This window comes from Malania oleifera, chromosome 13 (assembly GCF_029873635.1).
Source record: "Malania oleifera isolate guangnan ecotype guangnan chromosome 13, ASM2987363v1, whole genome shotgun sequence".
Lineage (NCBI taxonomy): Eukaryota > Viridiplantae > Streptophyta > Magnoliopsida > Santalales > Ximeniaceae > Malania > Malania oleifera.
Window position 1 is genome coordinate 65,031,095 of NC_080429.1, and position 13,996 is coordinate 65,045,090.

Genomic DNA, 13,996 nt, shown 5'->3' on the forward strand with positions numbered 1-13,996 from the left:
ACATCCTTCAGTAGTAGCTTGCAACCAACATTTGTTTCTATCAACACATCTCCTTGACCAACAACTTTGCATTTGACTTCATTTCCTATCTTAACAAAGCCATAATCACCACATTTGTAAGATAAGAGGAAGTCTCTTCGTGCTGTCACATGTAATGATGCTGCAGAGTCAATCGTCCATGTTGTGTCATAGCAAGTGAGGTTAACACATCCTTCCTCACACACCACGTAAGTTTCACCTTCATCAGAAGTCACAATTGCGCTACTTTTGTCCTCCTCTTTCTTGTCTTTGCTGATTTGTTTTGCCTTCCATTTCCAACGGTCCATTTTTATATGTTCAAGCTTATTACAATAATAACAGGTGAAGTTACCTCTTGATTTTGATCTGCCTCTAGACTTGCTTCTGGACCTGCCTATGTTCTTCTTGTCTCTTTGGGAATATCTACTTCTACCCCTCTTAGTAACCATCGCTTGTCCTTGAAAGTGAGTGGGCAAGCCTTGCTTAGCTCTTCTCTTGCCTTCTCTTGTGATGCTATCCTTCACCATACTCAAGGTTACCTTTCCGTTTGGTGCTGAATTACTGAGAGCTACCACCAGTGTTACCCAACTATCTGGTAATGAACTTAGCAAAATCAATGCTTGAATTTCATCTGCAATAGTTAGTTTCATGCTTGCTAGATTATCAAGAATTTCATTAAATTTATCCAAGTGATCTGAAACATTTTGTCTATCACATAATTTTAAATTCACAAGCCTTCTTATCATGAAGGCTTTGTTCTGGGCATTCTTTGGCTCATACATCTCTCCCATATGTTGCCAAAGTTTGTAGGCATCCGTTTCTTTGGCTGTATCACAAATTAACCTTGTCTCAACCCACTGTCTTATAACACTGACAGCTTTTCTATTGAACTTCTTCTAATTGGACTCAATTTTTCCACTTGGTATGATCCCTTTGCATTTAATGGGATCAAACAGATATTTACAGTACAACAAATCTTCCATCATTGTCTTCCAGATGGAATAATTTGTCTCTATAAGTCTGATTATGGAACTGTTGCCAAGACTTGTACTTTCCTCCATTTAATATGCTCTAATATTGTATGTGGGCAACTGCAGTGAACAATGTTGCTACAGTATAATCTCAAAAATTAAGAACAGATCCAACCATGAAGGCGGTATCAATACACATCAATAAAATCTACCATCAAGGCGGTATTAATACACAGAAATAAAACTTGCCATCAAGGCGGTATTAATACACAAAAAATAAAACCTGCCAACAAGGCAGTACACCAATAGCTTTGATACTAATTGTTGGGATATGAATCCCGCCCAAGATCAAATAATACACACGCACAAATAACACACAAGATTTACGTGGTTTGGCCAATTTAGCCTACGTCCACGGGAGAGGAGTAACTTCACTATATATATATATATATATATATGGGTATACAGTGAAGGAGGAGGAGGATTACAACACACTCAACTCACTCACCTTAATACACACTCACAGTGCACTCACAATTATTGTATCTTCACTCTCACTCTCTGTATCTATACAACGGAGTGGAAGTGCTCCTTTTATAGGAGAGGAGGAGATTATTGCAGCCCAATTCCTTCCAAAAACTCAACATCAATTGTCCTCCTTTTTTCAAAGCCGTGGGTGGAGATGCTGCACCAAACAGCAGCCAATTCTAACAAGCATCCAGCAAGTCTTCCCCTTTGATTTATTATTTAGTTACACCAGCTGGCTGCAGCAATCCTGCTGCCATATTTGACCCTATGTGCAACTTTGCCTCCTTTGCTTTTAAATATTTAAGTGGCCGGCTGCAGCAAATAACAGCAAGCCCATCTTGCTTTATTAAATGAGGCGGGCCCCAACAACTCGTCCTACATCCCCTTGTTTAGTTAAGAACACACAAAATGACAGAAATGCAAATACATCTTCTCATTCAAACTAAAAATGCCTGGTGTCTGCTTGCCAAAGGAGAACATGTTTAAAAAGAGTGGGTAGGAAGCAAAAGACCACTATTCACAATTCAGTTTGAAATACTGATCATACACAGCAAATGACCAAATATTGTGAATCCAAATTTGATGGCAGATGAATTTCAATATAAATTCAAAAAATTTCAGCAAATGAAGCAAATCTGTCTCCATCATAAGAACTCTCCCTTGCTTCTTCCTCTCTGTATTTCTATACTCGTCCTACATCCCCTTGTTTAGTTAAGAACACACAAAATGACACAGATGCAAATACATCTTCTCATTCAAACTAAAAATGCCTAGTGTCCGCTTGTCAGAGGAGAACATGTTTAAAAAGAGTGGGTAGGAAGCAAAAGACCACTCCTCACAATTCAGTTTTGAGATACTGATCATACACAGAAAATGACCAAAAATTGCGGATCCAAATTTGATGGCAGATGAATTTCAATATAAATTTATAAAATTTCAGCAAATGAAGCTGATCTGTCTTCGTCGTAGGAACTCTCCCTTGCTTCTTCCTCTTTGTATTTCTCTACCCATCCTACATCCACTTCTTTAGTTACGAACACACAAAATGACAGAGATGCAAATGCATCTTCTCATTCAAACTAAAAATGCCTGGTGTCCACTTATCAAAGGAGAACATGTTTACAAAGGGCGAGTAAGAAGCAAAAGGCCACTCCTCACAATTCAGTTTGAGATTGATCATACACTGCAAATGACCAAATATTGTGGATCCAAAGTTGATGGCAGAGGAATTTCAATATATTCATAAAATTTCAGCAAATGAAGCAGATCCGTCTTCATTGACGTTCCTATGAAGGATCGCTAGGATGGTTTGAAGGATCTGATTGTACAATCGAATTGAGGACCATAAGATTCTACTAAATACATCAATAAATATAAAAAAAAATGCATTTGTATATTTTTTTTTCCATAAATTTCTATGATATAATCCTACAAAATTGGCGAGTAAGTGTTGAAGACTGAAAACTTACTAGTATCTACAGTAGGGCACTCATATTACAAACAGAAGGAAAATATGAAGTGTTCAAATAATTTGAATTGACCCAGTTAGCTAGAAGGTTCCTTTCGTTACTGTCCTTAGGTTCAACCAACCATTGATTTGCTTTAAACTTCTGTGAATCTGATGCAAAGTTGGTGAAACCTGAGCCTAGCTATGTCACGTGGAGTGCAAGAAGGGGGGGGGGGGCAGAAATATCGCTTTTCTGGGGGGACTGAGAGAAAGGAAAGGAGATATGGAACCAGTGAGTGGCAACTGGTTCAGCAGTATTATAAAAAAAAAGCCTTCTATGTGCTATCAGAGCCACTTGTCCCTTCTCCTTTCCTTTGTCCCTCTGTGGTTCTCAAATGGTCAGGTTTGAAGCATCATCCTGACCTAGTCATATTCCTATCTCAGCACATTCTTCACCCTTTTTCTCATTTCCCATTCGATTTGACAGTGAGTGACATGCTCCTCAGTTATCTTATGATGGAAACTTGAAGTGCATCACAGAAAAACAAATAAAAATTGAATCTTTCAAAACGCTAGCAAACAAGAAAGACTATCATTATTAAAGAGAAAAGAAAGCAGTCTTGAAGGAGGGCTGAGGGCATTCCTTCAACTAGGTGTATGGGTGAGAATAGATTCCTAACTTGATCAGAGACCAGCTTATAATGAAAATGAAATAATTACTTAAAAAAACAAGAACATACAACAAACAACCATATAACATGAACATCAAACAAAAGCTAAACTATCAAGCTAGCTTTATCTTAAATGTCAGCATCCAAGCAACAATTTGTCTCATTAGTGCCACTAAGACTATCATCAATGACTTAATCAAGGCCACGGTTAAAATCACCACAATCATTATCATTATTATTGCTAAATGCACCAACGTATTATTTATCTATTTTCATTCTTAGTGTTTAAAGTTGACACCACTAAACAAACTAATGAACCAAAAACTAAATTTTTGACTCATAATTTTGTTGATGTAAAAAAAATCAAGTCACTTTCTAAGAAGTTCATTTCACGTATAATTTATATAAGACAGAAACCAAGCCTATATGAAAAATATTTTGGTAAAGATTTTAAAAACATGAAAGAATGTGGATCTCACGATCCTGCCATAATCTCCCCACGATTCTTTGATCCCACCGATCCTACTAAGATTCTACTGCAACAACAATAACAACAACAACAACAAACCAAGCCTAAAGTCCCATTAGGTGGGGTTAGCTACATAATCCTTTTCTGCCAATTTACACGATCATGGGTAATTTCCTCCGACAAATTCAAGGCTATTAAATCCTTACTATCTCATTCCAAATTATTTTATGTCTACCCTTACCCCTTTCTACTATCCCTCACATTAACTAACTCAATCCTCACCGGCACACTATTTGGCCCACATTGTAGGTTCCCAAACCATCTGAGTTGTCCCTCCCTTATCTTCTATAGGAGCTGTGCCTAACATACCGTGAATATGTTCATTCCTTAATTTATCTTCTAATGTTACACCATTCATCCATCTTAGTATTCTCATCTCGAAAACTTTTACTTTTTGAATATGTTGTTTATTAGTCGCCCAACATTTTGATCCATATAGCATAGCTGGCCTTAACAGTCATCTTATAGAACTCCCCTTTTAATTTTAGTGATATTCTTTGATCACACAGCATGCTCGAAGCACTTCTCCATTTTACCCAACCTGCTTCAACTCTACTTCAATTTTTCCTTCAGCTCGCATATCAAATCCAAGATATCAAAATCTACTAGTGTTATTGACTTCTTGATCATCAAGTTTAACCATTTCTCCAATATTCCTCCTATTATGACAAATTTTACATTTCCAATATTATGCCTAATTTCTACTTATCCTAAGACCTTTAGATTCTAAAGCTTCTCTCCATATTCTAACTTAAATTCTACTCCACCCCTAGTTTCATCAATCAAATAAAATACAATCTACAAACAAAAAACACCATATAAACTCATTTTGGATACTCTTAGTAAGTTCATCCATCACTAAAGCAAAAAGATAAGGGCTTAGAGAGATCCTTGATGTACAACTATTGTGATTGGAAATTTCCTAGCATCCCCATGTGTAGTCCTAATGCTAGTCATTAATCCATCATACATATCCTTATTTAAATCTATACACCTACTAAATAAGTGCCCCCCTTCTCTTTTTTCTAAAACCCACCACAGAACTTTCCTCGGTATCCTATGATACGCTTTCTCTAAGTCAATAAAAACCATATGCAGGTCCCTTTTCTTTCTAATAAACTTTTCCATTAATATTCTTAAAAGATACATAGCTTCTGTAGTAGATCTCCTAGGCCTAAAACCAAATTGATTTTCTAAAACCCTCATTTCTAACATTTATCCTTGTTCAACTACCCTTTCCCATAGTTTCATTGTATGACTCATAAGCTTAATTCCATGATAGTTATTATAATTTTGAATATCTCCTTTATTTTTGTATATGAGTATTAAAGTGCTTTTCTTACATTGGTTAGGAATTTTTAAGTTTTTTAATTGTGTTAAATAAATTAGTTAACCATATAATTCCATCATCACCTAGGCATTTCCAAACTTCAATTGGGATGTTATCTAGTACCATAGCTTTTCCATTTTTCATCTTTTTCAATGTAAACCTAATTTCATTAACTCTAATTTTACGAATAAATCTCATATTTTTAGCCTTTTTTCCTCATTTGTCAACTCAAGTTTAAGCCTTCTACTCGGTTTTCATTAAATAGCTTACTAAACTAACTTTGTCACCTTTCTTTTGTCTTCTTCCTTAACCAAGACAGTATCTCACTTTCTATTGCGATCTTACAAACTCGCGATTCTATCCAGGATCAAGATTGTTTTAGCGAAGTAGGGACATATGATCATACAATACTATGATCTCGATCGCGATTTTTTCAACAACCATGACCAGCATGTACTTGTCATTTGACAACTGACTTGCATTCACCCGGATTAACATACATGTACTCAATAACCATGTGCTTCAGCAAGTCATCTTTGAAAAAGTTTCTCATTCTAAGCAAATTCTAAAGCTTGCCTCTGTTTTCTTCCTAAAGCTCTAGCCAATGGAGAGGTGCTATATGACATCGGCAAGACTGGCCAATAGCAACCTATGGCCTAAATCAACTTAGGTAGCCCACAGAACATGAAATATGGACACGGGAAATTACGCACACATATATAAATGTAAGCATAACGCATATGACAGAGAACACATTTACATAAATATATTACATATAAAAGCCATGTTTTTTAAATCCATAATATTTTCAAAAAATCCAGCATAGAAGTTGTCAATGTCAATTCTACTGTAACTCAGACTATAATAAGTTTTGAATGAACTGTTATTGTTATTTTTCCCTTTACAATCACAAATTTTCATCAATAAAATAAGAGAAAAGACATCAGAAGTTCAATAATTTTTTTTACTATTATGTAAGAGACATTAGAGGAGTATATGGAAGCAGGGGTATGAATTGACCCAGCTCGGGAGCTACTTGAACTTGACTCAGCTTCATTCTATTCAGGATCAAGTCAAGCCCCAGCTAATCTAGTAAAATTGAATTATTTGAACAGTACCACTCATAAGCCTAATTGAGATTTTATTATTTTATTAAATTTTTATATTGCATAAGTGATGCATATTATGTATTGCACATGTATTTAATATTAAATAAAATTTATATATTTCATGCATAGATTTGATATTGTTTTATAAGCAATCGAGCTTAATCAAGTTAAACCCTAGTTAGATGAAGTAATAGTCAAGTTGAACTCAAGTTCAACAAGCACAAGATTAACCGAGTTTAAAACAGTTTCAAGCTTAAAATTTCCAAGTTGAGTTTAAGCATCCCACTCTGGTGACCTGACTTAACTTGAATAGAGATCTATATAGAAGTGCTGAAAAATGGTTTCAAATTTAGAACACATTTTAAAATTTAGGACATGCTTAGGGAAAGCCAGGCTTACGTTGAAGGCGTGTCACCATAAAAGTGGACAGGACACTTTATAGAAGTGCACATGCTACACAGCTCATATCTATTAAAGAATGCAACCCAGTAGAAACTTCTTGTATTCGTATCTGGCCAGGAGCAGCCGTGTCATTCTTATGCAACCAAATGAATAATTGTTCATAAAAGAGCCGAACTGGAGAAAGAAAATTGAGAACTAACAAGAGAACCAGACTAGTAGTAAATTTGTATCCCTCCCCACATCTAAATCCTTTAATTTTCCTTGAATTTGTATTATTTACATGCATGCATGCCAGAGTCATTAGCACATGGACTTCATTAAAAATATAAAATCAACCTCATTAACATATAGGCTTATACAAGAGCAGTGAGTATTGATAACTGTTGATTGTCACTTTACATGTGGACCAACAATGTCCAGCCTTAACACTGCCCTGCATGTGCAGCCCGATTGCACATGGAGAGATAAACAATAAATATCAACCATTACAGGGAATAAGATAATTTTTAACAACCAATCAATAGATGCAGGCAACAAGATTAGAATACAGGACCTCCTGACAGCCATGACTCCGGTACCATGTTTGATTACCACCTTTACCTAGTTAGATTGTGGACCAGCAATATATTTAAAGCCTTAACAATTATTAATTCCAAAAAAAAAATGTCCATCTGGTATCTATAAAATACATCAATATCTCAAAATCAACCTCATTAACAAATAGGCATACCATCAACATTAATATTTTCTCCTTCTTTGACCACAATTATACTAATAATGTCTGTCATTTGTTCAGCAAATATAATCCACAAAGTTTCAATGGCAAAAGTTCTTCCAATAAGAATCGTCTCTTCAATTAGGACAAGATGTTCAAGTTGAAAATTACAACTATTTTAATCATAAAATTAGATAGTCTAGTCAATCAAACTACTGAATAATAACCTAAAAAGTGTCGTAAAATTAAACTTGCATTAATCTAATCCTTCTAACAAATTACCTTAAAATTTTCAATAGATAAAGCCTGGTAGCAGAAACATTTTACCTCAAACCCTGACTGAGAACCACAATAAAGTGCTGCAAGTTGGCGACGATTTGTTGCACCCACATCTTTTGTCTCATCTAATATTGATATATCACCCACTTCAAATATCTACAGTCATAAAACAAAAATGAGAAAATGTTTTACACATATCCCATGCATAATGAACTAATCACTAATGCCACAGTTTACTGTGCATGAACTGATTAACTGTCATTCTATAAGATATAAAAATACATGTCAAGAATATAAGTGATCAGCAAGTGGATGCGAATGCATGCGCACACAAAAAATCTCCAACAAACTTATGTTCCTCCTTTTGCAACAAACTCTTTGCAATTTAATAAATTGATCAATCAAAGAAGAAACCAAATGCATCCCAAGGATTGCTGAAAAATCGGCATTACACACTGTTTTCCTTCTTTGTTTCTCACTAAAAACCCCAAAAATGAGATCTTCATGGGGTATTCCAGAAGGAACTACTAGAAAACTCAAGAGCAGCAAAGCCAATTTACCTTCTATACGGAGAAGAACCAAGTATTTTAATAGGCGAGTCACTAATAACGCGCTATAAAACAGATTATCTGTGAAAACCCATCCTCCAAGTCACTAATACCCATGAAGAAAACCACCCTCCTTCAGCAAGATTACAACACCTATGACTCAAGTTACATGAAATCTGTATGTAAAAGCAGTTCCAATCCATTACTTAATGCCCCACTGCCACCATTTCCTTATGCTATTTATGCACTTGAAACTTCAACCATACATCTTTTGAGAAGTATGCTCAACCACACAGCATGCTCGAGTCCAATGCAATTGCAAAAAAAGGAAAAAAAAAAAAAAAAAAAAGGGGAAGATGATGGTGCATATAAATATAATTAAATTTTCTGTGATATTTCTGAATGTAATATTTGTTCTTATCAAATGAAAATGTTAAATAAATCCACAAAGAGAATATGTTGGTTTTAAAATTTGAGATAGTGACCCATTTTTCAGATATAACACACCACTGAAAAATTAGCTACATTGTAGAATCCCAAATACTTGTAGAAGATAAAAACAATTCTTCAAGAGTAAGAACAGCAGGATGCACCACAAGAATCAAAAATTGCCGCAATAGAAAACAGAAATATACCTTGATGGGCTTGGGATGGTCTTTGTTGTGCCCAACAGTCTTCAATATACCCGGAATAAGACTGGTTCGGACAACCTGTGACAGGCAGAGTTATTCATGGTATCAAATCTTCAATTGTGAGATAGGGTGGAAAAACATGTGTCTGAACACATGCTTCCAGTCTAGTTATGGAGAGGGGCTGATATATTTAAATCTTGCACTGAATATGATTGCAAGAAAATCACACAATAATGATGAGAACAACCAAAATATTTAAAACCAGATCAGTAGTGAAATACAAGTCACATCAACCATTCTAAATTATTTTCTTGTTGCCCTTTCTCCAATGAAGAGTGTTAATGGTTATTTAGTCTTTTAGTTGTTGTTGTTATAATAATAATAATAATAATAATAATAATATGTTAGTTTTGTTGGCAATAAGTGTAAGTTAGTAAGGGTATTATGGTCATTCTTATTGTACTTAAATAATAAATAGAGGGAGAGACCTATCACTGAGTTTAGGTCTTCCACTTTACCCAATTACTCAACATGGTATCAGAGCTGGTTACCAGGAGATCCTGGGTTCTAGTCTCATTGCCTGTATTTATTATCATATTTCCTGTAATGGGTGTTATCTTTCGTGTGTATCTCTCCTCCGCGTGCTGTCGGGCTGCACATGCAGGGAAGTGTCAAAGCTTGATATACATTGTTGGCCCGCAACCTAACACCTTAAGCTTTTAGGTAAAGTGGTAATCTAACATGGTATCAGAGCATGATCCAAACTAAACCCTACTCTCCTCAGCCATCACCGGGAAACACCATTCCCGCAGCTGTCCTTCCTAGATTCACCTCCATCCCATATTAATTCACAAAACCAACCATACACCCAAAAACAAACCCGCCCCCCCGACCCCCGCGGGGGCGCGCGCACGGAACAACTCACCCCACAAAACCCCGTCGCCGGAGGAGCCTCCACGCGCCGGCCAAATTCTGGCAGGGCTGACCCAATGCACCAGCACATGAGTGAATTTCTGGCCACCTTTTTTTTTTCCCCCTCTGCCATGCTCTGATTCCTTCTCTAGACTCTATTATCAAGCTGTTAGATCAGTTTTTTGCTAAAAAATTCAACCTTTTCCGACTATGCACTTGCGGCATTCCGTTAATGTTTGTTCAAGGCTTGTGAAGGCTTCTTTGTGAGTTTTTTGGAGCCATGGCAGCATTCATATGTTCAGTTGTGAGGCTGTGGCAGTGATATATCCATCAGTGAGTTGTTCACCTCGTCCGTGGCAGTGTGGCACCCAATGAATGGTTATTTGATGCTTCGTGAAGCTGTTTATCAATTGTTAATGTATTTATTGGGTCTGACACAATTGGATTTGCTGTGCTTTTTGATTCACTATTCTAATTCCTTCCATACACCAAAATAACATGCTGTTGGGCAAGTGTTTTTTTGCTCCAAGATCCAATCTTTGTTGTGACAATGCACTCATGGTAATTCGTTGGTTGTTGTTCGGTGTTAGTAATGGTCATTGATGACCTTCTTGGGGCAGTGGCAGTGCTCATAAGCAGTGTGTGTGTGAGGCTGTGGCAGTGTTGCTTTCTTGGGGCTGCATATGAGGTTTTTGGTGATTTGTTCATGGTAGTTTTCAGTGGCTCACCTCTCCAACTGTTCTAGTGCTGAGTATTGCTTTCTTGGGGCTGCGTTTGAGTTTCTTGGTGCTATGACAGCCTTGTACTGATTTATTTGTGGCTTGTTCATGTTGGGCCACCTTGTTTGTGGTTGTTCCATTTGTTCCAACAATTAATCTTATGATCATTGTTCTGAGTTTGTGAATGTTGGGATTGGCATTTGCAAATCCCAAAAGTATGATTCCTTCATTAGTCACTTGTTTGAGTGAACCGCGTATCGTGACTATTTAGAGGAGGAGTATTCCTGGTTTCTACAATATCAATTGTCTCAACAAGCATCTTATCACATTGCTTCTTTTACCCAGAAAGGTAATCCTACAGTTTGCATGTCATCTAGTATCCTTCCTACTAGTCCTTGGATTATCGATTCTGCTGCCACTGATCATATAACAAGTGCAACCAACTTCTTTTCTGATCTCCAATATCCTAAAATCTCCCTCAAGTTACCCTTACTGATGAGTCCAAGATTGCCGTTAAGGGGATAGAAACAGTAAATCCTACTCCTTCTATCTCTCTTTCTTCTGCTTTATATATTCTTAAATCTCCTTTCAATCTTATGTCAGTTAGTAAGCTTACAAAGTCACTAAATTGTTCTATCACATTCCTTCTTGGTTTTGTGGTTATTCAAGATCTGAAGACGGGAAAGGCAATTGGCATAGGATGTGAGGCTCATGGACTTTACTAGTTTGAGCCACCTTCTCCACCCATTTCCTGCACACTTGCAGCTACACCACTTCAAATCCATTGTTGTCTTGGTCATCCGTCCTTGGACAAGTTGAAATAGCTAGTTCCTTCATTGAATTCTGTGTCTAATCTTGAGTGTGAGTCCTGTCAATTGGGCAAGCATCATTGTGTTCCCTTTGCTCCCTAGGTCGACAAACAAGTGATTAGTCCTTTCATGCTTGTCCAATTTGATAGTTGGGGTCCTAGTCGTGTGACATCAAAGTTGGGGTTTTGATACTTTGTTACACTTGTTGATGACTACTCTAGGATGACTTGGTTATATTTAATGAAAGATCATTCCAAGTTGTTCGATATCTTTTGTTCTTTCTATTCCAAAATAAAGACTCAATTTGACATGCCAGTCAAAATACTTCGTAGTGATATTGCTGAGTGTACTTCAGTACCCAATTCAGTACTTATATGACTAACTCTGGTATGATCCATCAGCCCTCATGTGCCCACACTCCACAACAAAATGGAGTTGTAGAGCGAAAAAACATACATATTCTTGAAGTCACTTGTACCCCCTATTGTATCAAATGAGTGTCCCCAAAGTCTTTTGGAGTGATGTTGTGCTCACAACTTGCCCCCTCATCAATAAAATGCAATCCTCTGTGCCTGGTGGTAAAATTCCATATTCAGCTTTCTTTCCTAAGGCTCCTTTCTTTTCCCTTTCTCCTCGTATATTTGGTTGTGTCCTTTGTCCATCAATTATCTCTAGGAATGGATAAGTTGAATCCTAGTACTATCAAATGTATTTTTCTACGCTACTCCAATACTCAAAAGTGATATTGATGTTATAGTTCTACTTTACCTCGATTTTTTGTCTCTGCTGATGTCACCTTTTTTGAGTCTACACCATACTACTCTGATTCCTTGAGTTCTGTTGACCTTGATGAGTCCCTTCCTCTGTCTTGTCTTCCAAATCCAAACCTATCTATGCCCAATCCTCCTATATCTTCATCCAATTTGAGTCCTTCTCATCGCTTGAATCATCCCCATTTGCAGGTATACACACGGCAACTCAAAGGGGAAGTGCCTTCTCTAGCTTCTACTACCTAGGGGTGAGCATAATTCGGGGAAAACCGAATTAACCGAATTAACCGACCGAAATTGGTCGGTTCGGTTCGGTTAAAAAATTATGTTCGGTCGGTTCGGTTATGCTTTCCAACATTTCGGTGAATCGGGTTTCGGTTCGGTTAATGGAGAATGTTAATTCGGTTAACCGATTAACCGAATTAATAACTAATTAAATTTAAATATAAATTAGTAAATTAAAATCTGGTTATTATTTTTCTGGTATTCTCTCAAACTCTCAGGCTCAGTCTCACACTCAGCCAGAACGCAGAAGACCCTCCCTCACTGGCAATGAGTCACTGCCTCTCTCTCGCTCACCTGAGCTCGCTCATTCGCAGTCCACACCAGACACCACCGGTCCACCAGACTCCATCTTCCCGCGATGCCGTCGTATGTGTCCATCGCCGTCGCCGACTCGCCATCGCCGCAATCGTCACCAACACGGCAACACAGACTACACAGTCATTGCTCTCTGAAATCGGAAGGCCATCACCGAGTCACTGCCTCTCTCCCACTCATCCGAGCTCACTGCTCTGCACCGCCATCGCCATCGTCGTCCATCGTCACCAGCACACAAGCTGACAAGCTCCCTCTCATTCTCATTTCTCTTCTCTCGTGCACATACCAGTTCACTGAGAAGTGAGAACCACCCCCGAGTCCCCTTCCTTCACTTCTCGGGAAGCTTCCCCCCTGCCCTCACTTCTCGGATACACCTTCCCGGCTTCCCCCCTTCCCTCACTTCTCGGTTAAATTCGGTTAACCGAATTACCCAAAAAATAAATTCGGTCGGTTCGATTCGGTTCAGCCAAACGGTTCGGTCGGTTCGGTTAACAGTTTTCTTTAACCGAAAATTTCGGTTAATTCGGTTAATTAACCGAATATGGCCGAACCGACCGTTTGCTCACCCCTATTACTACCGTGCCTCTAGTTTCTCGTCGAATGATCTTATTTCTCATGATGTTGATCCTCCAATAGCTCTTTGAAAAGGTAAAATGCACTTGTACCCGACATTCGATCTCTAATTTTGTTTAAAGGGGAAGTGCCTCCTCCAGCTTCTACTAGTGTGCCTCTAGTTCCCTTGTCGAATGATCTTATTTCTCGTGATGTTGATTCTCCATAGCTGTTCGAAAAGGTAAACGCACTTGTACCCAACATCCGATCTCTAATTTTGTTTGTTATGATTTCTTGTCACCCGCTTATTACTATTTTGTTAGTAATCTATCTTATGTTGCTCTTCCAAGATCTATTTCTAAAGCTCTAACCCAATGGGTGGAGGACGACAATGGTTAAGAGATGAGTGCACTACGTGATAATGATACTTGTTGCTAAGGGGTATACTCAGGTGT

General features: G+C 37.7%; 1 protein-coding gene across 2 annotated transcripts in view; it reads right to left on the reverse strand.

Moving 5' to 3' along the window:
- The window catches only part of LOC131146179 (phenylalanine--tRNA ligase beta subunit, cytoplasmic-like), an 87,641-nt gene that overhangs the window by 11,699 nt on the left and 61,946 nt on the right, over positions 1-13,996 (reverse strand). For both annotated transcript variants that reach the window (XM_058095566.1, XM_058095565.1), the window contains exons 15-16: positions 9,183-9,257; positions 8,048-8,155 (exon numbers count right to left, since the gene is read on the reverse strand). In XM_058095566.1, the coding sequence (XP_057951549.1) occupies positions 8,048-8,155; positions 9,183-9,257 (183 nt within the window). The remainder of the gene's footprint in view (positions 1-8,047; positions 8,156-9,182; positions 9,258-13,996) is intronic.